Raw genomic sequence first — 26,071 nt, 5'->3', positions numbered from 1 at the left:
ATCGGTACATCCGAACATCACACCTGCAGGACAGGTACAGGATGGCAACAACAACTGCCCGAGTTACACCAGCAATGCACAATCCCTCCATCAGTGCTCGGACTGTCTGCAATAGGCTGGGAGAGCCTGGACTGATGGCTTGTAGGCCTGTTGTAAGGCAGGTCCTCACCAGACATCACCGGCAACAACATCACATATGGGCACAAACCCACCATCACTGGACCAGACAGGACTGGAAAAAAGTGCTCTTCACTGACGAGTCGTGGTTTTGTCTCACCAGGGGTGTTTGTCAGATTCGCGTTTATCGTCAAAGGAATGAGCATTACACCGAGGCCTGTACTCTGGAGCGGGATCGATTTGGAGGTGGAGGGTCCATCATGGTCTGGGGCAGTGTGTCACAGCATCATCGGACTAAGCTTGTTGTCATTGCAGGCAATCTCAACGCTGTGCGTTACAGGGAAGACATCCTCCTCCCTCATGTGGTACCCTTCCTGCAGGCTCATCCTGATGTAACCGATGTAAAATGGCTAGCTAGTTAGCGGTGGTGCACGCAAATAGCATTTCAATCGGTGACGTCACTCGCTTCGAGACCTTGAAGTAGTGGTTCCCCTTGCTCTGCAAGGGTCGTGGCTTTTGTGGAGCGATGGGTGACGATGCTTCATGGGTGTCAGTTGTTGATGTGTGCAGAGGGTCCCTGGTTTGAGCCCGGGTAGGGGCGAGGGGACGGACTAAAGTTATACTGTTACACTGACATGACCCTCCAGCATGACAATGCCACCAGCCATACTGCTCGTTCTGTGTGTGATTTCCGGCAAGACAGGAATGTCAGTGTTCTGCCATGGCCAGCAAAGAGCCCGGATCTCAATGTCTGGGACCTGTTGGATCGGAGGGTGAGCGCTAGGGCCATTCCCCCAGAAATTACCGGGAACTTGCAGGTGCCTTGGTGGAAGAGAGGGGAAACATCTCATAGCAAGAACTGGCAAATCTGGTGAAGTCCATGAGGAGGAGATGCACTGCAGTACGTAATGCAGTTGGTGGCCACACCAGATACTGACTGTTACTTTTGATTTTAACCCCCCCCCCTTGTTGAGGGACACATTATTCCAATGTTAGTCACATGTCTGTCTCAGTTGTTGAATCTTGTTATGTTCATACAAATATTTACACATGTTAAGTTTGATGAAAATAAATGCAGTTGACAGTGAGAGGACATTTCTATTTTTGCTGAGTTCATATAGGCTAGTGTACGAATGGTGCATTAATAGTCCAGCCTATTAATTAATTTCTAATTTACACATCTGTCTTCACTGTTTCATTCTTGCACAATTTATGCATCTCTGTTGGCAGCTTCACTGGCCTCTCTCTCTTCCGTTTATAGCTCTTGAACCAGCAGCCTAGCCCAATGCGTTCCTAGAAATATATCAATATAATATATCAATACCTCTCTTTCTTGATGGATATAAAATAGGCTACAGTGTTCAAAATGAACTGGCAGGAACGTTTGAATGGCTAGAGCTTTGGTGTGATTGTGATCACATTGGCTGGTGGTAAAAATTAAATAAACGTGAATCCTCTTTTCTCCCTCGCCCAATTTTTATGTTTACAATTACATGTATTACGTCAGAATACGCCATGTTTAAATGTTTCCAATCAAATGCATGAATTAAACTTTAGAGTGTTTTCATATCAATCTAATTTGCATAAATATTGTGATTGGATGATAGCTGTGCGGGTAATATCAGGATAAAATCTTCTTATCTCTTCGAGCTCATTAATGATATAATGTTCATATTTGAAGATTGCGGAAAGGCAAGTCTCTTTGGAAATGGCAATGAGTGGCAAGAAGTGGAACGTTCGCTAAAGAGACTGGTATCCATGTTAGCCATTTTGTTGCCCAAGACCTGCTGTGAAACAAGCAAGAATAACTAAGTACTTCCAGGTGACAGATTTTTGGAATCATTCAGAATAAAAGTCCCATCCTGTAAACTTTGTAAATGAATAGTTTGGGCGAAAATTACGGAAAATGTGCACAATTATCAATATTTTATAGTAGTTATCATACAAAGAATAATTACAAGTATTTCTATAAGATATTATGTCATTCTAGTTCCTAATCCACAGAGGTTACTCCCAGAGGAGTGTCGCTGCTCATTTGGCGGCCCTTATTCGCCTTATTCTGGAACGTCACAGTAATCTCTATGCCAGTTAGCCCACTGGACACTGCATTCTGCACCTGTGATAGAATGATTGTTACAAAAAAGACATTCAGTGAAAATCCCATTACTAACAATTGTGTGACTGAGGACTATGTGATCAATTTAATCAAAACACATGCAAGTCTCATCATAAACTTACCTTGCTATTGTTCCCAATGAGATGAGACCACTTATACTTACCATACTTTAGGCATTACCGCCCAACTACAAGGATATTTTACAAACCTTATTCACCCAGAAAAACAATAACACTAGACACTAATAACACTAAAAAAGCATGATGCTTAAATACATGTTTAAATACATTTTATACCCTACTCACCTGGACTCCATAAACCTACCTTGCTTCACCAACATGAGATTTGACAGAATACTTACAGATTCCCCACATTAATACAGCAGTTCTGTTGATACACAAATACATGTTAACATACCCAATACATCATGACATTCTCAATTCAGCTTTCATCCAACAAAACGTTTGGTCTAACTGCTATGTTTGTTTGTTTTTGCAGAGTACTCTATTCAAGCCAATAGTTTAAGTTGTTTCGTCAAAACAACATGATATGATGGATGCCTGCAGTCATTTGATGTGTTTGATGTGCTGTTGTGAGGTCCTGAGTGGCGCAGTGGTCTAAGGGACTGCATCTCAGTGAAAGAGGCGTCACTACAGTCCCTGGTTCGATTCCAGGCTGAATCACATCTGGCCAATAACATTTTTATTTAACTAGGTAAGTCAGTTAAGAACAAATTCCTATTTACAATGACCTACCCCGGACAAACAATTGTGCACAATTGGCCCAGCGTTGTCCGGGTTTGTCCGGGGTAGGTCATTGTAAATAGGAATTTGTTCTTAACTGACTTACCTAGTTAAATAAAAATGTTAAGCCTGACTATTTTATCATTACATAAGGCAGTATTGCGCACTTTCATCTATACAAGGAACGAAGAAAATAGGCTACAATTACAAGACCAAATGTCCGAACTGAATTTGGTCAAAGGGCTTTTATGTACTCTGCGCCATTGGCTTGGAACGCCTTACAAAATACTTTTAAATTGGAAGAACTTGTCCCGATTGGTGTTTTTAAATCAATGATGCAGGATTTTGAGGCTGATTCATTCCCTGACCAGTCAATATTTTTAATTTGCTGTTTTACGATTTTGTTATACTCTTGTGAATTCTATGTTTTTTTACTAGATTACCTGTAGTTTTTCATGTTGTCTGTCTGTAATTGTGTAATGACTTGGTGCTGCCTATCTTGGCCAGGACGCTCTTGAAAAAGAGATTTCAAATCTCAATGAGCCCTTCCTGGTTAAATAAAGGTTAAATAGAAAAGTAATGCAGAGATTGATCATATCATCTAAGAACTCTATAATAACGTTAGCCTATGGATTATAGTAACTGTCACCACAACACATGTAGGCTGCTTGTATGCTGTAATCGCTTATGTTAAGTAATGTTAGATTTAGAACTGTAAGTGGCTTTGCTTATTAGCCTACCTTCCACAAAATTGAGGCTGCATGACTTTCCAAGGCCAGCGATGCAAGCGCATCCAGCCGTCTCTACTGATCCGTTGTTGGATACAAGTACACAAGCAGGTAAAAGCTAGTAAACTGAGCTGCTTGATTGGCTGGGCTGAACATCGGCCTTCAAAAATACCAATCCTTTTCCCTCCTCCTGTTGAAGCCCGTTGGGTGTGTTCCCAAATGTGAGCCATGTTTTGTTTCCTGAGTAGAATGGAACCCCCTTTTACTGAGACACAATGTAAAGGGAATTGTGTACAACGGTGTAGTATGTCCAATATGAAACCGCACTGAACATTGTGCAATACCAACAATGGGCTAATTGGGGATTTAAAAGTGTTTTCTAAAGTTGATTATTATAATTATAATATTATTATTACTATTGTTATTATTAGTAGCATTATAACAAATGTTTTTTATTTGTATTACTGTTACAGTGATAACTATCTGGTAATCATTACTTTTAATTATGTTAATAATGTAACAGTATAACTTTAGACCGTCCCCTCGCCCATACCCGGGCGCGAACCAGGGACCCTCTGCACACATCAACAACTGACACCCACGAAGCATCGTTACCCATCGCTCCACAAACCACTACTTCAAGGTCTCAGAGCAAGTGACGTCACCGATTGAAACGCTATTTAGCGCGTACCACCGCTAACTAAGCTAGCCGTTTCACATCCGTTACATTAACATTGTCAATGCTATAATGTTATTTGTTAAACAACATTATACGTCTGCTAACATTTCCTCATAAAATGTTAAGATTTTCGACCATTTGTATTATTTTTCACAATCTTCATTGTGGAACTTTTATTTTGAAGGGCAATCGCCGAGGTCACGGCTTTATTCTGGCTAGGTCTTGCTTATTCTTGCTGGTGGAACGGAGGTCAAAGCAATCCGCGACAAGACTAGCTGCAGCCGTTGTTTTGAAGTACAGCTGTTTATTTTTTACTACCACTTCGGTTTTTAATAATTGAAGACATCATCGAAGTACGATGTCAGATTTCGACCACAACCCGTTCGCGGACCCTGAATTCAATAATCCTTTTCAGGTAGGTGTAATACTCACCGGTCTGTCATTTGGCTATGCTAACTGGTTAGTCTGATTATTATAACTAGCAAGCTATGTCATCTCTGTTGAGTGCATGTTAGCTTACTAAGCTAACGTTAGCTAGTTTTCTAACGATAGCAGTGTCAGGTCGTTTCTCCTGGCATGACTGACAACATAGCAGCAGTAACGTCAGCTAGCTAGCTTGCAATACTTTCTAGCAAACGTTTAACATTAGCCTAGGTCGAACATATATTGTCATCTTCAACCTAGACGTTAACAGTACAGTAACTCGCAATTCGTTATTTGGAACAAATATAAAGTTGTACTATATCAGGCAATTATTTACAAACGATATTAGCTAGTAGAGTAAACTAGCTAGCTAGATGATTTAGCGTATTCTTGTCATGTGTGATGTTTTCAGTGTCAGTATGCTTGCTGCTACATCTAGCTAGCTAACGTTAACTTGCTTATGATTTGCCACCCATCTATTGTAGTGCGTCTTCACCTGAACTGTTTATCTCTGCAAGACCGGCAGCGTATATGGTCTAACACACACACACACACACACACTTATGTGGCCTCATCTCATGTTGATTCATTAAGCACTTGTGAGTTATTCATTTAGGACAACTCATTGAAATTGATGTTGGTAGGCAGTTAGTGCTTGGCGTTACACATGACAGCAGTGTTACAAACTTCATCGGGCAAAAGTGTTGCTTGTATTGGACTGTGTGTAGCATTGACCATTTTTTATGTTATGGGAAACAACATACCTTTATATGTCCAAAACACGCCCTTTCACAACTGACACAATGTAGGTTAATCTTCAATGGCCACACACTGATGCTTACTAATGTAAAGTCTGCACCGTAGAAGTCTGAGCACAACCCACATGCTATGAAAATGTGTGTCTGTGATGTATTTGGAATAAATAATCCAGGGGGTTTGAAGAGGGGGTGAATGGGAGCACTGTTGGGGCATCTTTTGTTGTCAGTGATTCTGGGAATGATAATCCCAGTCTTTGAGGGTGTCCATCGGCTCAGATCGCTTTGGACACAACAGTTTGGTCATCGTTCTGGTGTTTGGTGACGGAAAAAAACAATACCACAATATAACTGACATCACAAAAAAAAATGTTTCCTGACAACAAAAGCATATGTATAATTTCTAGGAACTGTATTTACCAGACATAAAGTGAAATGTCTTTTGCTATCAAATAAACATCTGAATCCAACTTTGTCCAAACTGCACCATATTCCTGCTGTGTAAACAGTGGTAGATTTTGTGGTAGGAAGTCTCGCATGAGGTGTGTGGTCTAATGGTAGCCCGCTGTCTCAACTGTTGTCTAGGAATTCAATCACCACATTGTGATTGACAGGTAGAATACTCTATTCAAGCCAATAATTTAAGTTGTTTCATCAAAACAACATGATGGATGCCTACAGTCATTTGATGTGCTGCTGTGATGTCCTGAGGGGCGCAGCAGTCTAAGGCACTACAGTCCCTGGTTCAAATCCAGGCTGCATCGGGAGTCCCATAGGGCGGCGCACATCTGGCCGTCCGGGTTTGGCCGGGGTAGGCCATCATTGTAAATAAGAATTTGTTCTTAACTGACTTGCCTAGGAAAATGTTAAAAGTAAAAAAAAATACAACAATTCTGTGACCCCATCACATTTGCTTTCCAGGAATTCTGCATTGATACCTGCTACTGTGGTTGTAAGATGAGATGTTGCATTGCTTTCATTATGATAATTGTAGCCTATTTGTTACGTACGCCTCTAGGAAGAGCGAACGCAACACCCTGCTACAACTCAACTCCCCGTGGAGTGAAAGGGATATGGGATTGTAGGTGCGAGTAAGGATGACAAAGGCAGAGAATGGTACCGTTTACATGGAATTTATTCCATCACACGGTAATTTTGGGGAAAAGGGGCTGGACGGAACCAAAGAAAGTAAATGTCAAAGCCCCCTCTCCTACCTTACCTGCCTACCCACTACTTACCTAACTTAGCACCACCACCTGGTGTGCTAACCAAAATACAGGGGGTGGTCCGCCCAGGTCTTACCTAGTGTGTATAGACAGTAAATACAACGGGTTATGTATGCCCACAGGTCTCTTGCCTAAGCACTCCCTAGGTCCCCCCTGGGAACAAATTAAACAGAAAAGTACAAACAAATCAAAACAGTCCTTTGGACATAAACATACCTCCGCAGGACAGTTACAAAATACTTAACAAAAACCAACATATGACATACTAATCAAATCTCTCCTAACAACAACCAACACAGGATATCTCCCTTCTGAGCAACAGAATGCTGGCTTATATAGCTGGAGAAGGAGTTGGTAATTGAAGACAGCTGTTTCTGACGAGAGGGCGGGGTCGGCACCAATCATCAATGGGGCAGACCAATCAGCTGCTTAGAGGAATCCGGGAAGCCATCCTGAAACACACACATGCATACAAACAAAACCACAACACAGAAACGGAGGAACATAACACTATTACTTAGATCTGTAGACTGTCAATGTAGAAGTGTCTCACCAGGGAGAAACTGTGTATTTGATCCTCACAGCACATTTTACCCTGTTTGCTTGGTGAACAGGTCCTGCTTTGTATTGTTTGCCCAGGTTGCTGCTTCCTAGCTAAGTAAAACTCAACTCGATGATGTAGCCAACTTCATATCAACAGAGTTGCGTGGCGACTAGTGTGGGCTGACTGGAGCTCGCAACATCACATGGACATTTACCCGTGTAATTGCGGGCTATTTGGTTGCTGAAATCTGTAGTTTTGATAACTTAATTTTATGTGATGTCGCGACCTGCAGTCCGCCCACACTAGGCGCCGCTCAACTCCGTTGATGAGAAATAGTTCAGTTTTACTTGGTTAGGTTACTTTCCAGGCTAGTTGTTCCTTGTTTTAGACACAAACCTCTTTCTTGCTTTCTTGCTTTCTTTCTCTCTCGCCTTTTCTCTCTCTGTTTTAATTAAATTATAGTTTATTCACTGCCACGGTTGCTTGCTAGCTCTCAACTCTGAGACACACACACACACTCTTGTCCTTTAATCATTGCTTTGTCAATCCTGGGAGCAGCAGAGTTACCCTCATTCAATTCTGTCCCCTCCTTGCTCTTTGAATACTGTGGCTTGGTCTGTAGGTTGATGCTTAGGCCTATGTGTAAGGATGATTGATAATTAATCGTAAGCATGGTTTTATTGTTAGAGAAGGTATGAATGGTGTACTTCCCACAGCTAACTGTGCTGTGTAGAAATGTGTGTAACTCAACACGAGTTGTGGAGTGGTGTGCTAACCACAGTGCCACAAACAGTAATTTATTTATTGGGCTATACATGATTAGTCCCTCTTTGAATTTCTCTGCTCTCACGTATTGCTGCAGATTGTGGACCCCAGGAAAAGTAGCTGCTGCTATTGCAAAAGCTAATGGGACCCTAAAAAATATATATAGTACCAGTCCAGTTTGGACACACCTACTCATTCCAGGGTTTTTCTTTATTTTTTAACTACATTGTAGATTAATAGTGAAGATATCAACTATGAAATTACACATGGAATCATGTAGTAACCAAAAAAGTTTGAAACAAATCAAAATATTTGAGCTTCTTCCAAGTAGCCACCCTTTGCCTTGATGACAGCTTTGCACATTCTTGGCATTGTCTCAACCAGCTTCATGAGGTAGTCACCTGGAATGCATTACAACTAACAGGTGTCCCTTGTTAATTTGTGGAATTTATTTCCTTAATGCGTTTGAGCCAATCAGTTGTGTTGTAACAAGGTAAAGGTGGAATACAGAAGAAAGCCCTATTTGGTAAAAGACCAAGTCCATACGATGACAAGAACAGCTCAAATAAGCAAAGAGAAACAACAGTCCGTTACTTTAAGACAGGAAGGTCTGACAATCCGGAAAATGTCAAGAACTTTGAAAGTTTATTCAAGTGCAGTTGCAAAAACCATCAAGTGCTATCATAAAACTGGCTCTCATGAGGCCTGCCACAGGAAAGGAAGACCCACAGTTACCTCTGCTACAGAGAATAAGTTAATTAGAATTATCAGCCTCAGAAATTGCATCCCAAATAAATGTTTCAGAATTCAAGTAACAGACACATCTCAACATCAACTGTTCAGAGGAGACTGTGTGAATCAGGCCTCCATGGTCGAATTGCTGCAAAGAAACCACTAAAGGGCCCCCATTAAGAATAATACAATATTTGCTTGGGCCAAGAAACACGAGCAATGAACATTAGATCGGTGGAAATCTGTCCTTTGGTCAAATTTGAGATTTTTGCTGCATTCTGCAGCGATACGCCAGCCCATCTGTTTTGCGCTTAGTGGGACTATCATTTGTTTTTCAACAGGACAATGACCTATAACACACCTCCAGGCTGTGTAAGGGCTCATTGACCAAGAAGGAGTGTGGTGGAGTGCTGCATCAGATGACCTGGCCTCCACAATTAACCAACCTAAACCCAATTGAGATTGTTTGGGATGAGTTGGACCGCAGAGTGAAGGAAAACAGCCAACAAGTTCTCAGCATATGTGGGAACTCCTTCAAGACTGTTGGAAAGAATGCCAAAAGTGTGCAAAGCTGTCATCAAGGCAAAGGCTGGCAACTTTGTAGAATCTTTAATATATTTAGATTTTTTTAACACTTTTTTTGGGTTACTACATGATTCCATGTGTTATTTCAGTTTTCTATTTGTATAGTTTTCTTCACTATTATTCTACAATGTAGAAATTTGTACAAAATGAAGAGAAACCCTTGAATGAGTAGGTGTGTCAACTTTTGACTGGTACTGTGTGTGTGTGGACATCCCAGGATTGGTCAGATTTCAGAGCTTGAAGGCTGTCGTGATTCCATCTGAAGTGCTCACATTTGTCACTCAGTCACTTGAATTGGGACATGAGTGCCTGCCTTACCCCAGTCCTAGTGGGCCGCTGTCCTGTTGTTTGGCTCCTCCCTGTCATGGATCAATAAATCACATATTGCACAGAGTGCACAGCACACACATAGTTTCTCAGTGATTTAAAAAGCTGTGCACCCCAGAATTAGGCCTAAGCTAACCTAACAGAACACAGGATTTCTAAGACCACTGTCGGTAATGGCATTGTTAGTTCAATCAATCAAATGTATTTTGACATCAGCAGATGACACAAAGTGCTATACAGAAACTCAGTCTAAAACCCCAAACAGGAAGCAATGCAGATGTAGAAGCACTGTGGCTCGGAAAAAACTCCCTAGAAAGGCAGGACCGTAGGAAGAAACCTAGAGAGGAACCAGGTTCTGGCTGGTAGTTAGTCCTCTTTATTTTTATTTAACCTTTTATTTAACTAGGAAAGTCAGTTAAGGACAAATTCTTATTTTCAATGACAACCTAGTCGACGCTGGGCCAATTGTGTGCCGTCCTATGGGACTCTCAATCCCGTCCGGTTGTGATACAGCCTGGAATCGAACCGGGGTCGGTAGGGATGCCTCTAGCCCTGAGATGCAGTGCCTTAGACCGCTGCACCACCCGGGAACCCTGGCTGTGACAGGTGGAGATTATAAGAGTACATGACCATTTACAGCCAGATTGTTCTTCAAGATGTTCATAGATGACCAGCAGGGTCAAATAATAATCAGTGGTTGTAGAGGGTGCAACAGGTTAGTACCTCAGGAGTAAATGTCAGTTTACTTTCATAGCCGCTTTTCATTGACTCCCCATTTCAGCCTGTTTAAGCCTTGAAGCCAGTAGCCTTGTGATTAATTCCCTGCAACTCCGGGCTCTCTTCAATAGTTCATGAAATCATATGGTGCTGTCATGGTGACAGCTGGTGCTTCGGGTATTTTTGGCTGCTTTCCCCTGACTTGCTTCCTGCTCTTTCATGGTAGTTTCTCTTATCAAATAATTTGCCTTCCTAAAACCCATCTACCAAAGAGCTGATGAAGAAGTCGTTGTTGCAATGTCTCCATGAGATTGATGTAGAGAGGCTACAAGTTATCCCTATCTAACACACACACACACACACCCACGTGTTTGTGTGTTTACATTGTGCGCGTCAGCGTCATTGTTGCTGTGGCAGTAGTGACTGCCTGTACGGCTGCTTTCTCTCTGTGAGATGCTCTCAGAAGGATAGGAATACTTCACCTTCTCGTGGAGCTATGTTAACGGCCCCTCATTTCTAATATTAACTGAGATGTTTTTTGTGTTTCACATAACCTAGATTGGTCCAACCTGTTGAATCTGTTGTACTGTAGGCTAACAAAAGCAGTAGCTTATCTTGTAGTTTTGAAGTTCCATGTGCTGTGCTTGAACTTAAGCGCTGTGTGTTTGTGGCTGTGCGTCAGGACCGTATTACAGATTCATCACTATATACCCTGAAATATTGATGACTGACCTGTCCTCGGGACAAGGAGCAGCCTACTTCTGTTAAACACAGACATGAGACTCAGTCAGAACAGAGGAGGAGGGTTGGACTGGGACAGACTGACTGATACTGGACTGTACCGGCTGTAACTGGCTATACTCCAATGCATTAGTCTGTAGCCAATAAATCCAGTATAAACTTCTATCTTGGACTGCACTGAACCTGAGTCTCATCTGAATTTATGCTGTATGAGTGAAACTTCTTGTCATTGTGAGCTGGCTACCTGAAATGCACCCTACACCATGCACACACACACAGTGATGATATAGACTACACCAAAGCACACCTTATTCTCTGTTTCAGAGCTGACCGCAGCACACACCTGTAGACACAGTGGACACACAGTAGTTAAACAATGCATCAGTCCTGGGAGGTGCACCTATAGGCCTACTTAGCACTTGGCAAATAGCCTAGCTGTTGCCTGCTGGATTTACAAGGAGACTGGAGAACAAAGTAGGCCAATGAAACTGAGATTTTAACTGACTGATACCAACATTGAATCTGCATAGCCTAAAATAAAGGTTGATGAAATATAATGATTAGCCTAGACTGTATCTATCTACACTGCACAGCATGCCAGCAGCAGTACCCAGTCTTTTTTTCTTAGCAGAGGAAGGCGTTCTCTTCTCTAACTAGTGGGCTCTGCCATATTTATAGCTGTCTGTGGTGGGGAAAATGATTGGAATCATCCTGTCTTTGCCAGTTTTGGATTATAGCCCTGGGTTAACAGTGAAGGGTAGCCTGCTGTTGGGGTCGGTCTGCAGCCTTGTAATTGTGGAGGAATTCTCTTCTTCAGATGAAAAGTACGTTCTGTTTGTTCTTTTGAAAACCTGAGGCCAGGTTAGGTAGATGAGGCTGGTGGTGCTGTTGATTTGTAAGCAGACATTCATAGATTGGGTTGAAGTAAGCTTAGGCTAGGCTAGCATCCACTACAGATGGTCTGTTCACGTCACACGAGTGGCTTTAGCGTTCATTCATCACACCATGGTAATGCAGCAGATATAGGCTAGGCAATTTGAGAGCCTGTTATTAAGGCCTGATTTACTACATGGGAGTGCAGTCTGTTGACTGCTTCTGGTGATATACTGTATGAACACTGACTTTGTTCTCTCTTTTCCTTTCCTCTCAGGATCCGTCAGTGACACAAGTAACACAAAATGCTCCTCCAGGGTTGGAAGAGTACAACCCCTTCACAGATGCCAAGCCGGTGAGAACTGCACAGTACACTGCACACTGTTAGACGTGTTGAGCTGTTGGATGTGAGATAGCGACACCATTGATGAGATAAATAGAAGAGCTGATATGGTACTGATGGTGACTACAGATGATTAGTGTTCGTTATGGTATTATATTCAGCGTTGACTTCCAGGAGGAGTGGTTGAAGATTCTGATTCCTGAATGTCTGCTTCTCAGCTAACACCCTATTCTCTCGTTAGTGATATATGACATTTAGCAGTCATATGTGCATACATTTTAAGTTGTCCCGGGAATTGAACTCACTATCCTGGGGTTGCAAGCACCATGTTCTACCAATAGAGGACCACTAGTACACTACCTTGTTTTGAGCTGAGCTACATGGTGTTCTTGTCAGAAGTAGTGTACTACATGGAGGATAGGGTGTGGGTTGACACTAAACCAGTGTGTGATGATTCTATTTTCTCCCAGGTCCCTCCTGGCACTGCACCCAAAGTACCTGCCCCCACCACCAACACACAGCCAGCCATCATGAAGCCTACGGAGGAACCGCCTGCATACTCGCAGCCTCAACAGACACAGGTACCCCCCCCCCCCCCCGCTCCCCCACACACACACACCTCACAACCTCTTCTGCCCTTTTACACCATGCAATTCCACCCCTCTGAAGAAAAGAGAGGAGAGCTCTACGGCTGCACCTTTTCGCGATGGAATGTATTTCCATATAAACACCATGCATGCCCCCCCTGGGGTGAGTGTGACAGCTCCTGGCTAGGAGGCAGCAGGCTCTCCCTCAGCATGTGTAGTGTTCTAATAAAAGCTGTTTGTGACAGTGTGGAGATAGCCTAGCTCTACACCTTGCCTCCTGAGGGAAAAGTCTAACTTAGTGTTTGCAAAAAGAGAGTGTGATAGAGACACAAGCAGACAGATAACACAGGAAAAAGAAAACGCCTTAATCTAAAGTTTTAGGAACTTTTTATACCTCTACTGACACAGTTTTGTCCTTGGTCATACACACAGAGTTTCAGAATGCTGCACCAGGAAGTTGGCAATAAGGCATGTGACTAGTATCCTTTCTCTTCACTGTTTAACCTGTTGCGACGACCAAACCCGGATCCGGGATTCTATTTATAGACCTAAGCTCATTACCATAACGCAACGTTAACTATTCATGAAAATCGCAAATGAAATAAATATGCTATCTCTCAAGCTTAGCCTTTTGTTAACAACACTGTCATCTCAGATTTTCAAAATATGCTTTTCAACCATAGGAAAACAATCATTTGTGTAACAGTAGCTAGCTAGCGTAGCATTTAGCGTTAGCATTAGCGTTAGCATTTAGCAGGCAACTATCACAAAAACAAGTAAAGCCTTCAAATAAAATAACTTACCTTTGAAGAACTTCTGATGTTTTCAATGAGGAGACTCTCAGTTAGATAGCAGATGCTCAGTTTTTCCAAAAAGATTCTTTGTGTATTAGAAATAGCTCCGTTTTGTACATCACATTTGGCTACCAAAAAAAAAAAAAAAAAGAAAATTCAGCCCTCAAAACGTGAACTTTTTTCCAAATTAACTCCATAATATCGACTGAAACATGGCAAACGTGGTTTAGAATCAATCCTCAAGGTGTTTTTCCACATATCTCTTCAATTATATATCCTTCGTGGAAGCCTGGTTTCTCCTTGCTCTCAAATGGAAAAATAATTGCACCTGGCTTTACGCTCCAATTTCGACGCAGGGACACCAGGCGGACACTTGGAAAATGTAGTCTCTTATGGTCAATCTTCCAATGATATGCCTACAAATACGTCACAATGCTGCTAACACATTGGGGGAACGACAGAAAGTGTAGGCTCATTCCTTGCGCAATCACAGCCATATAAGGAGACAATGGAAAACAGAGCTTCAGAAATTCTGCTAATTTCCTGGTTGACGCATCATCTTGGTTTCGCCTGTAGAATGAGTTCTGGGGCACTTACAGACAATATCTTTGCAGATTCTGAAACTTCAGAGTGTTTTCTTTCAAAAACTGTCAAGAATATGCATAGTCGAGCATCTTTTCGTGACAAAATATCGCGCTTAAAACGGGAACGTTTTTTATCCAAAAATGAAATAGCGCCCCTAGAGATCAGAGGTTAAATACAAATCCTTTGTACTTTAAAGATGCATTGTTCAGCATTCTTTTTCAGTAGATGGCTAGTGACTAGCGATGGCTAATGATGTCAAATGCAGATATTGCTTCACCTGCAGTTGTAGCATGCTACAGATGAGGCACACACGTTAGCGAGGAAATTGGCATTTTGTAAAGTAAGAAACAGAGCGTTAATTATTCTGACTTGCATGGAGAGAGCTGTTGGAGATGACGACTGGGACTGTGCTGTCATCTGTGCTGACACTGTAGGCTCTGCCAAACACACACACACAGATACAGTTGAAGTCGGAAGTTTACATACATCTTAGCCAAATACATTTAAACTCAGTTTTTCACAATTCCTGACAGTTAATCCTGGTAAAGATTCCCTGTTTTAGGTCAGTTGGGATCACCACTTTATTTTAAGAATGTGAAATGTCAGAATAATAGTAGAGAGAATAATTTATTTCAGCTTTTATTTCTTTCATCACATTCCCAGTGGGTCAGAAGTTTACATACACTCAATTTAGTAGCATTGCCTTTTAAATTGTTTAACTTGGGTCAAACGTTTCGGGTAGCCTTCCACAAGCTTCCCACAATAAGTTGGGTGAATTTTGTCCCATTACTCCTGACAGAGCTGGTGTAACTGAGTCAAGTTTGTAGGCCTCCTTGCTCGCACATGTTTTTTCAGTTCTACCCACAAATTTTCTATAGGATTGAGGTCACGGCTTTTTGATGGCCACTCCAATACCTTGACTTTGTTGTCCTTAAGCCATTTTGCCACAACTTTGGAAGTATGCTTGGGATCATTGTCCATTTGGAAGACCCATTTGTAACCAAGCTTTAACTTCCTGATGTCTTGAGATGTTGCTTCAATATATGCACATAATTTTCCCCCCTCATGATGCCATCTATTTTTTTTGAAGTGCAACAGTCTCTCCTGCAGCAAAGCACCCCCACAACATGATGCTGCCACCACCATCCCAACCGTGAAGCACAGGGTTCTTCAGCTTGCAAGCCTCCCCCTTTTTCCTCCAAACATAACGATGGTCATTATGGCCAAACAGTTCTATTTTTGTTTCCTCAGACCAGAGTACATTTCTCCAAAAAGTACAATCTTTGTCCCCATGTGCAGTTGCAAACCGTAGTCAGGCTTTTTTATGGCGGTTTTGGAGCAGTGGCTTCTTCCTTGCTGAGCAGCCTTTCAGGTTATGTTGATATAGGACTCGTTTTACTGTGGATATAGATACTTTTGTACCTGTTTCATCCAGCATCTTCACAAGGTCCTTTGCTGTTGTTCTGGGATTGATTTGCACTTTTCGCACGTTCGTCTCTAGGAGACAGAATGCGTCTCCTTCCTGAGCGGTATGACGGCTGCGTGGTCCCATGGTGTTTATACTTGCGTACTATTGTTTGTACAGATGAATGTGGTACTTTCAGGCGTTTGGAAATTGCTCCCAAGGATGATCCAGACTTGTGGAGGTCTACAATCTTTTTTTTGGATGATTTCTTTTGATTTCTCCATGATGTCAAGCAAAGAGGCACTGAGTTTGAAGGTAGGCCTTGAAATACATCCACAGGTACACCTCCAATTGACTCAAGTGATGTCAATTAGCATATTAGAAGCTTCTAAAGCCATCACATTATTTTCTGGAATTTTCCAAGCTGTTTAAAGTCAGTCAACTTAGTGTATGTAAACTTATGACCCGCTGGAATTGTGATACAGTGAAATAATCTGTCTGTAAACAATTGTTTTAAAAATTACTTGTCATGCACAAAGATGTCCTAACCGACTTGCCAGAACTATAGTTCGTTAACAAGAAATGTGTGGAGTGGTTGAAAAATTGTTTTTTTTCCAACCTAAGTGTATGTAAACTTCCGACTTCAACTGTACATTACAAAACAAGGTCAGCTGCCTCATTTTCAAGTTGACTTGAAGTTAACTGTCAGAGATCAATTCGGACTTGTCAGCCATATGGAGCCTCAGTCTGCATAACGTCCGCAACATCTCTGTGTACTGTAGTGTCAGTGCCCCCTGTTTGACTGTGTGTGTAGGAGCAAGTGAGGGCTTCAGCAGAGCTGCTGAGGAGACAGGAGGAGCTGGAGAGGAAGGCAGCAGAGCTAGACCGCCGGGAGAGAGAGATGCAGTCCCTCAACGCATCAGGAGGTTGGCACCAACCTTCATACAACATTCAATGTTTCCACATTAAAACATTGTTAAGCTTTGTCAGACCCAAAAGTTCAAACAAGATCTTAGCAACATCATTCAAGCATGTTTCTCCTCTCTCCTGGTTTAGGTAGGAAAAACAACTGGCCTCCTCTCCCAGAGAAGTTCCCTGTGGGTCCCTGTTTCTACCATGACATCACAGTGGACATCCCTGTAGATTTCCAGAAGACTGTCAAGATCATGTACTACATCTGGATGTGTGAGTGACTGTATCTATGTTCCATAAACCTCATAACCACATAAACCTAGCTCCAGTCTCTACCCAAGATCATGTACTACATCTGGATACGTTTGACCTCATATGTTAACTGCTCTGCTCCCTTGTCAAGTCAGACTCTACTATGGCAAATGTACACTTTTTAGAATTGTACTTTCAATATGCCTGAAGTTTTTTTGCAAGCTTAAATTTTTTTTTTTCTTCTCCAAATCTCCCAGCTGTCTTGTCTGACAGCATATCTTAGAGCTGAAAAGGCCATTGAGAAGTGGTACAAAGGAACACGTAAATGCAGCATGTATTCAATATGAGCCAATAGTACAGGGTGGAATTCCACTACCACATGATGCAGCTAGTCATGTGACTGTGGGAGGCTTTGGGAGTTCTAACCTGTCTTGGGCACTCCTCCTACCTCTCTCCTACAGTATCTCCCTTTCTGCATCTCTCTCTCTCTCACCTTCTCTCTTTCCCCACACCTTATGTGTTTTTCCCCGTCTCACCAGAGAGCATTATAGAAGTGTTAGATTCCTCAGTATGGTTCAGAATCCTGCCGCTATAGTTATGACTGTCCATGCCAATGTGACTGTAGACTACAACACACCAGACTCTATACAATGCCCAGAGTCATGCCATTATTATAGCCCCAAGGTAGAGTTCTGCTCATTGTGAATTGACTGTGTGTGTGTATGCCGTGTGTGTGTGAACACTGTTTAGTTTATTAAGATCCCCATTAGCTCCTGCTCAAGCAACAGATACTCTTCCTGGGGTCCACATAAAACGTACAAATACATGACAAAGTACAGATCAGTAATAGACAAGAACAACAAAAATAGTATTTACACAGTATTCATACTACAGTTAAATGAGAGCTTTAGAAAGAGGCGCTGTGATAAAATATGTTTTTAAAGCTAAACTTGCTGCTTTTTTATAAATAAAAAGCAAGTTTAGCTTTAAACATATTGTATCACAGCGTCTTTATTCACCTTTATTTAACCAGGTAGGCTAGTTGAGAACAAGTTCTCATTTACAACTGTGACCTGGCCAAGATAAAGCATAGCAGTTCGACACATACAACAACACAGAGTTACACATGGAATAAACAAACGTACAATCAATAATACAGTAGGAAAATCTATATACAGCATGTGCAAATGAGGTAGGATAAGAGAGGTAAGGCAATAAATAGGCCATGGTGGAAAAGTAATTACAATATAGGAGTGGTAGGATGTGCAAAAGATGAATGTGCCAGTTGAGATACTGGGGTGCAAAGGAGCAAGATAAATAAATAAATAAATAAATACAGTATGGGGATGAGGTAGATTGGATGGGATATTTACAGATGAGTTATGTGCAGTGATCTGTGAGCTGCTCTGACAGCTGGTGCGGGAGATAAGTCTCCAGCTTCAGAGATTTTTGCAGTTAGTTTTGCCTGAGTAACATCTGGCTCTATACATAACTGAGCAGTGCATTGAATCTGTTTTGGGTTTGAGTACCATGAAGAAACCCATATTGGTGTGTCGGGTATGTACTGTGTATCTCTTTTGGAGTGTATACAAATAGATTATACAAGTGGTTAGGCATTTTTAAACACAAAAGTCTTAAAAAGACTAGAAGAGAAGTAATTTTGTCCTCAACCATGAGACTGTCATGCATGTTGTTGATGTTAGTTCTCTGTGCAGTTTTTTTACTAGTTAACAAAAAATGATGTATGTCATATAAAATATATTTACCCCACCCAGTATTGTAATCAAAACTTACCAGAAAGCATGTCGTCCTTGGCTCAGACAGTGTAGTAGTGTGGGCTCCGTAGCATATCATTAGTGTGAAAGATCTTGAGCATCAGCTGTACATGTGATGGAAGAATGCACTGTGCATGCAGAGGGTTGCAATTTCATTGATAGTTTAACCAAAATATGCCACAAGACCAAGAATTGCCTTGTGTATCCCATAGAAAATGTTCACTGTTATAAGCTGACTTTTTTTGATGAATGTAAGCAAAACTCCAGGGCTTAACTTCCCATGGAAAATTCCCAGAAATTTCCTAGAAAGTAGACCATTTGCAACCCTTTGATGTATAAGTGGCATACTAATTATATCTATACTATGACCAATAAGCTCACTATATACTCAATTCATGTCACAAATGGTATGGTTAGTGTGGGTAGTATGAGTATTCAAACAGTGTTAGTCCTTTTAGCTTCTTGTAAGACAAGTGTAAAAATAGTAGAAGAGTAACAGCCCAAGGAAACTGCCCAAAGGGATACCGCACTGTACATACAGTGGGGCAAAAAAGGTATTTAGTCAGCCACCAATTGTGCAAGTTCTCCCACTTAAAAAGATGAGAGAGGCCTGTAATTTTCATCATAGGTACACTTCAACTATGACAGACAAAATGAGAAAAGAAATCCAGAAAATCACATTGTAGGATTTTTTATGAATTTATTTGCAAATTATGGTGGAAATTAAGTATTTGGTCACCTACAAACAAGCAAGATTTCTGGCTCTCAGACCTGTAACTTCTTCTTTAAGAGGCTCCTCTGTCCTCCACTTGTTACCTGTATTAATGGCACCTGTTTGAACTTGTTATCAGTATAAAAGACACCTGTCCACAACCTCAAACAGTCACACTCCAAACTCCACTATGGCCAAGACCAAAGAGCTGTCAAAGGACACCAGAAACAAAATTGTAGAACTGCACCAGGCTGGGAAGACTGAATCTGCAATAGGTAAGCAGCTTGGTTTGAAGAAATCAACTGTGGGAGCAATTATTAGGAAATGGAAGACATACAAGACAACTGATAATCTCCCTCGATCTGGGGCTCCACACAAGATCTCACCCCGTGGGGTCAAAATGATCACAAGAACGGTGAGCAAAAATCCCAGAACCACACGGGGGGACCTAGTGAATGACCTGCAGAGTGCTGAGACCAAAGTAACAAAGCCTACCATCAGTAACACACTACGCCGCCAGGGACTCAAATCCTGCAGTGCCAGACGTGTCCCCCTGCTTAAGCCAGTACATGTCCAGGCCCGTCTGAAGTTTGCTAGAGAGCATTTGGATGATCCAGAAGAAGATTGGGAGAATGTCAGATGAAACCAAAATATAACTTTTTGGTAAAAACTCAACTCGTTGTGTTTGGAGGACAAAGAATGCTGAGTTGCATCCAAAGAACACCATACCTACTGTGAAGCATGGGGGTGGAAACATCATGCTTTGGGGCTGTTTTTCTGCAAAGGGACCAGGACGACTGATCCGTGTAAAGGAAAGAATGAATGGGGCCATGTATCGTGAGATTTTGAGTGAACCTCCTTCCATCAGCAAGGGCATTGAAGATTAAATGTGGCTGGGTCTTTCAGCATGACAATGATCCCAAACACACCGCCCGGGCAACAAAGGAGTGGCTTCGTAAGAAGCATTTCAAGGTCCTGGAGTGGCCTAGCCAGTCTCCAGATCTCAACCCCATAGAAAGTCTTTGGAGGGAGTTGAAAGTCCATGCTGCCCAGCAACAGCCCCAAAACATCACTGCTCTAGAGGAGATCTGCATGGAGGAATGGGCCAAAATACCAGCAACAGTGTGTGAAAACCTTGTCAAACGTTTTCTGTAAGTCTTCACCTCTGTCATTGACAACAAAGGGTATATAACAAAGTATTGAGAAACATTTGTTATTGACCAAATACTTATTTTCCACCATAATTTGCAAATAAATTCATAAAAAATCCTACAATGTGATTTTCTGGATTTTTTTCCCTCATTTTGTCTGTCATAGTTGAAGTGTGCCTATGATGAAAATTACAGGTCTCATCTTTTTAAGTGGGATAACTTGCACAATTGGTGGCTGACTAAATACTTTTTTGCCCCACTGTATCTGATGTTAGAGAAGCTTCCATTGAATAATACGCTGAGTTCTATTGTATAAGTAACTCTCCATCCATGTGGTGGCAGGTGATGTAACGCCATAACAAGTGAGGTTTTTCAATAACAAATTATGATCAATAACATTGAAGGCTGCTCTGAAATCCAACAAACCAGCTCCAACTATCTTATTATCCATTTCTTGTGTCTGTGTGTGTACACTGTGTGTGCTGGTTCACGCTCCACTTGGCACGGCACCACCAGGCTCCTCGGTGTGTTAAATTATTTAGGAGCCATCTTTCCTAATCCTCCTCCTGTTCCTCACATCCTGTTCTTCATTAACATGACTTGGCAGGACAGTAAGGTAGCTTGAGGTCCTCTATCAAAGTCTTTCAGATAGAAATGTAATGTTTTAGAGTTGATTTCTACACCTTTATTCTGCACATCAAAGATTTATATCAGCTCTATACTTAACATTAAATACCCTGCAGATAGTTTACATTTCTAACCAATGATATTGTGTGTTTGGTTCTGCTCCAGTCCACACGGGGACACTGTTTGCCAACATGTTTGGCTGTTTGGCCTGGTTCTGTGTGGATGCGTCCAGAGGAGTGGACTTCGGCCTGTCCATGCTCTGGTTCATGATCTTCACTCCCTGCTCCTTCGTCTGCTGGTATAGACCCCTCTACGGAGCCTTCAGGTTGCTACATACACAATTACACACACACGTGCACACACAGTCGTCTTTGTCAACATTAAACAGGAAACTTTCTCCACCTCTCTCTCCAGGAGTGACAGCTCTTTCCGTTTCTTCGTCTTCTTTTTCGTCTACATCTGTCAGTTTGGTGTTCATGTGATGCAGTCCATCGGCATCTCCGGCTGGGGTGCCAGGTAAGGACAGGAAGCGATCACAGATATTGACAGAAAGTGACACGGTCACAATGTTCTCTGAGAATAGAGGGTGCAACATAATGAACTTTGATTGCACATAGAAATACAAGTAATAAAGGTTACATGTTACTCACCCTTTAATCTTGTCTATGGTTGTTCTTTTTCCTTCAGTGGGTGGATCTCAGCTCTGACTGGTCTGAATAAGAGCATCCCTGTTGGCATCATCATGATCCTCATCGCTGCTCTATTCACTGCCCTTGCTACCATGTCCCTCATCATGTTCAAAAAGGTACCCCACACACACAATTCTTCATCATATTCATAAAGGTATGAATGAGACTCAGCCTTTCACTGTTAGAGACAATGAGACTTAATGGAACCAGAACACCCACACGGTCTCTGAGATGATGAACATGGGGGTATTTATAGACATGCTCAAGTAGATAATTACCTCTTCTCACTGCTCTCTGTCTCCTTCCTCCCTCCCTTCCTCTTATCTTCCTTCCCTCTCATCCCTCTACTCCCCTCCCCCCTAATTTCTTCAGGTACATGGTATGTATCGCACCACAGGGGCCAGCTTTGAGAAGGCCCAGGCAGAGTTCGCCACGGGCGTCATGGCCAACAAGACGGTCCAGACAGCCGCCGCTACTGCAGCCTCCAACGCTGCCAGCGGAGCATTCAAGCAACAGATCTGATTGGTCCACAGACACCCCTAGAGCTCGCCCTCTTTCTTCTATCTGTCCAATCCAAGCTCCAGAGCGAGCTGGAGTTTCCCTGCCCTCCTAACCTATCTCTACTGACATGATTAGCATGACACCTAGAAGGATGAGACCTATGATGTCATAGTAGATGAAAGCAGGAAGTAGAAATGAGGCTCGTTTGAATCGTTTCATTCAGTTCAATTTGTCTCCCAGTGCAGATGTACTTCCTATAGAGTCTTTGAGCTTTATGACATCCCCGTCTGATCCCTCTCCTTCTCATTCTGCTCACATGGCGACACCCAAATTCCACCAAGCCCCGCCTCTCACATGCCCTGAGGGCTGTAACTGCGCCCACCCCAGTGACTTTATTAATGCACTCCTGTCCTGTGTCTGTCTTACCCCATACCCTTTAGTCATGTCACTAAGTGTTTGCAAACTTTCCTTTTGAGTGTATGATTGTGCAGCTGTGTGTATGTATGGGTGTACAGCTGTCTGTATGCGTGTGTATATGAATATTAGTGTCTCCATATGTTGATGCTGAGGCCTATATACTATATTTCTCTCATTCTCTAAAGCATTGTACCAAGTCAATTCACTGCACCAAGACTATCTTATCTGTAGCTATCCATTCACTTCCACGACTGTTTTATTAACTGGATTTAGCCAAGTACTGTTAAAATGTAACACTTAATAAAATCAACACTTGTTTACTTCTTTTGAACCCTGAGCCGGTCAGGCTGAGATGGTCACTAGTCAGTGAGGTGTGTCCTCTGGTGGTGATACTGGCTAGTGTTGATGATGAATGCTGTGCATTCCACAACATTGTTTAATACCTCGGAATGATCACATCTAAATGGTTTAATCTCAAGAAGCGAGTGTAAACTGATCAGAACTCTAAATCAGGAAGGAAGGGTACTATTATGTCTGTACAGTTCATACACTATGGCAGTCACGCGACATGTTATTGTTCAGTTGACGTTATGGTTAAAAGAGAGCAGTTAGCTCTGACACCTGTGGTTGCATCTGTCCAACTTAACAGGTACGAGTCTCAGAAATCAGGATTCTGTCTTCTACTGTCTTTGTTATCCTTTTCATAACCGTGCTTTTCTCACAGCCTTGTAGTCTTGCCTTTTGATAACGTTTGATCAAAATACCTTATAATATAAACAAAGAACCAGATGACATGAACCTAAATGTCATAGCCTCTATCCTCTAGCCTTGTCCCTTGCTTTAGTGGTAAAGTTGCACTTCATGTAGACACTCCTTCACACACAGACACATCCACCCAACAGCTGGATTCTAGGCCTTGAGACCTGCACAGACACGTGTATGCTAGCTAAACTATATGCTAACAAATGACTCCAGTGTGTGAGAGAGCTAGCTCGTCTCCAGCCTTGGTTTTCTGGTGGAGACATACCTCAGTTGCAGTTGGTACTATTCAGGATTATATCAAGATGTACTCTACGTGCATGACAAAGCTTGCAGATCAGCTGGACACTACTCTGGTCTAGGCATCTGTGTGTATAGAAGTCCATGGTTACACTCCAGTGAGTGGGTGAACTGATGAAAAGGAGGATTCTGTCTGTTTGAAGTTGATGCTGTGCATTAAAGTGAATCACTCCAGTAGTCCTTCTTTCTCCAAACACCCCTTCAGAACAGGAGATATCATTGTTTATATCCCAGTTATATCATTGGTCTGTGCTGTGTAGATGCTGATCGCCTGAGTATTCATTATTGTATCTTCATGGTTGAGTGAAAGGAGAGATTCTTCTATTCCCAGAGGCTTGTTTATTGGTATGTCTGTTCTGTGTCTTCCCCTCAGTTCGATTGTATTCATCATGCTAGATAGAAAGTACTGAATAAGTTCTGATTCCATTCAATTTATTAACTTGTCTTGTTTTGAGTGTTTATAACTGAACCTACCTGTGACTTTCAGCCTTTGAATGTGACATGAAGAGAGGTTGGGGATGTTTGAGGGGTGTGTGCGTGTCCATGTGTGCTGAAATATCATTGCCGTGTGTGTTGTGGGGTGTCAGTCAAAGTGAAGTCTTAACAAGGATAACTGGTTGTTCAGTTGAACACTGTGGGCAGAGACAGGCTGGCATCCTCCTTTTTATACTTTCCTTAATAGTCATTCATCTCTCTGTGGTCTTGAGTATGAGTGAATGTGTGTGTGCTGAGCTACTTTGTTATTCTACATCTTTTGAAAATCTGAACGAATGGCACCTGAATGTTCCTGTTAAATATGTGTTGGCTTGAAAACAATAAAAAAAAATGCATCAACTGGGAAATGTGAGAAAGTCAGTAGGTGAAACTAAGCGATGTTTGTGTTTTGAGATGGACTGTGGCTTTAACTTGTGCTTTTTAATCAATGTACCAAGTATATAGTAAAGTACTGAGAATGAATATGACATTTGTCTTGCTCAACTCTGACAATGAAATAAATTGAAGTTATTTAAAAAATTAAGCAAACTTTAAGGGATGTTTGTAGATTTTGTAAAGTTTGACAACTTGTCGGCTGGTATCCTGAATTTCATTGTACTGTACAGAAACTCTCCTCTCCTTTTTAGTCGCATGTTGAGTAGTTTAAGTTTTGTATATTTATTGTATTAACACAAAATAAAATTCAGAAGTCAACTCTACCTCCTCTTTTCGCGTTGGTACTTTCTGATATGGTGTTAAAAGCTGCACTACTAGTTGATGCCAAGCAGAGGTCAGTAGAAACTTAAGGATCTGGAGTACTGAAAAGTGGTTGATCAGCTTGTCATGGATTGTGACACTACATTGATCCTTCAACTAAAATTCTAGACGTCCTTGTGATTGACTCATGGTTGGTAATCTTTAATAAACAGATACCGGGGACCGACTGGAAGATATAGAAAGGAACAAAAAGACGGGGACAGAGGGGATCAGATTGCCTCATGCCAAACTTCATGCAGGATTCCTCCTTCCTCACAGTGATCATATGCTCCATTTTTACCCAGTGAGGGGATACGATTAAACTGTCCAGGGCACCTGGTAGGCGGTTTACACCAGTTGAAAAGTGATTGCATTCGTTTTGGAAACGGTCTGCCTCCAGAAGTTCAGTGAGGATCTCTGAATGATCCAATGTTGACCTAAATGACTAATGATGATAAATACAATCCACCTGTGTGTAATCAAGTCTCCGTATAAATGCACCTGCACTGTGATAGTCTCAGAGGTCCGTTAAAAGCGCAGAGAGCATCATGAAGAACAAGGAACACACCAGGCAGGTCCGAGATACTGTTGTGAAGAAGTTTAAAGCCGGATTTGGATACAAAAAGATTTCCCAAGCTTTAAACATCCCAAGGAGCACTGTGCAAGTGATAATATTGAAATGGAAGGAGTATCAGACCACTGCGAATCTACCAAGACATGGCCGTCCCTCTAAACTTTCAGCTCATACAAGGAGAAGACTGATCAGAGATGCAGCCAAGAGGCCCATGATCAGTCTGGATGAACTGCAGAGATCTACAGCTGAGGTGGGAGACTCTGTCCATAGGACAACAATCAGTCGTATATTGCACAAATCTGGCCTTTATGGAAGAGTGGCAAGAAGAAAGCCATTTCTTAAAGATATCCATAAAAAGTGTTGTTTAAAGTTTGCCACAAGCCACCT

At 42.0% G+C, this 26,071-nt stretch overlaps 1 protein-coding gene across 1 annotated transcript; it reads left to right on the top strand.

Moving 5' to 3' along the window:
* The first annotated feature begins 4,611 nt into the window (after positions 1-4,611).
* LOC139408545 (secretory carrier membrane protein 1) lies at positions 4,612-25,073 on the top strand. The gene is made up of 9 exons (XM_071152555.1): positions 4,612-4,798; positions 12,349-12,426; positions 12,885-12,995; positions 16,600-16,711; positions 16,842-16,970; positions 21,380-21,539; positions 21,629-21,730; positions 21,902-22,019; positions 22,276-25,073. Exons 1-9 carry the CDS (start codon positions 4,742-4,744, stop codon positions 22,423-22,425), a joined length of 1,017 nt encoding a protein of 338 aa, XP_071008656.1. The 5' UTR covers positions 4,612-4,741; the 3' UTR covers positions 22,426-25,073.
* Positions 25,074-26,071: the final 998 nt, after the last annotated feature.

This window comes from Oncorhynchus clarkii, chromosome 5 (genome assembly GCF_045791955.1).
Source record: "Oncorhynchus clarkii lewisi isolate Uvic-CL-2024 chromosome 5, UVic_Ocla_1.0, whole genome shotgun sequence".
In the NCBI taxonomy this organism is placed as follows: Eukaryota; Metazoa; Chordata; class Actinopteri; order Salmoniformes; family Salmonidae; genus Oncorhynchus; species Oncorhynchus clarkii.
Note: the sequence above shows the minus strand (reverse complement) of the source record. Positions and strands in the feature narration are given on the sequence as shown.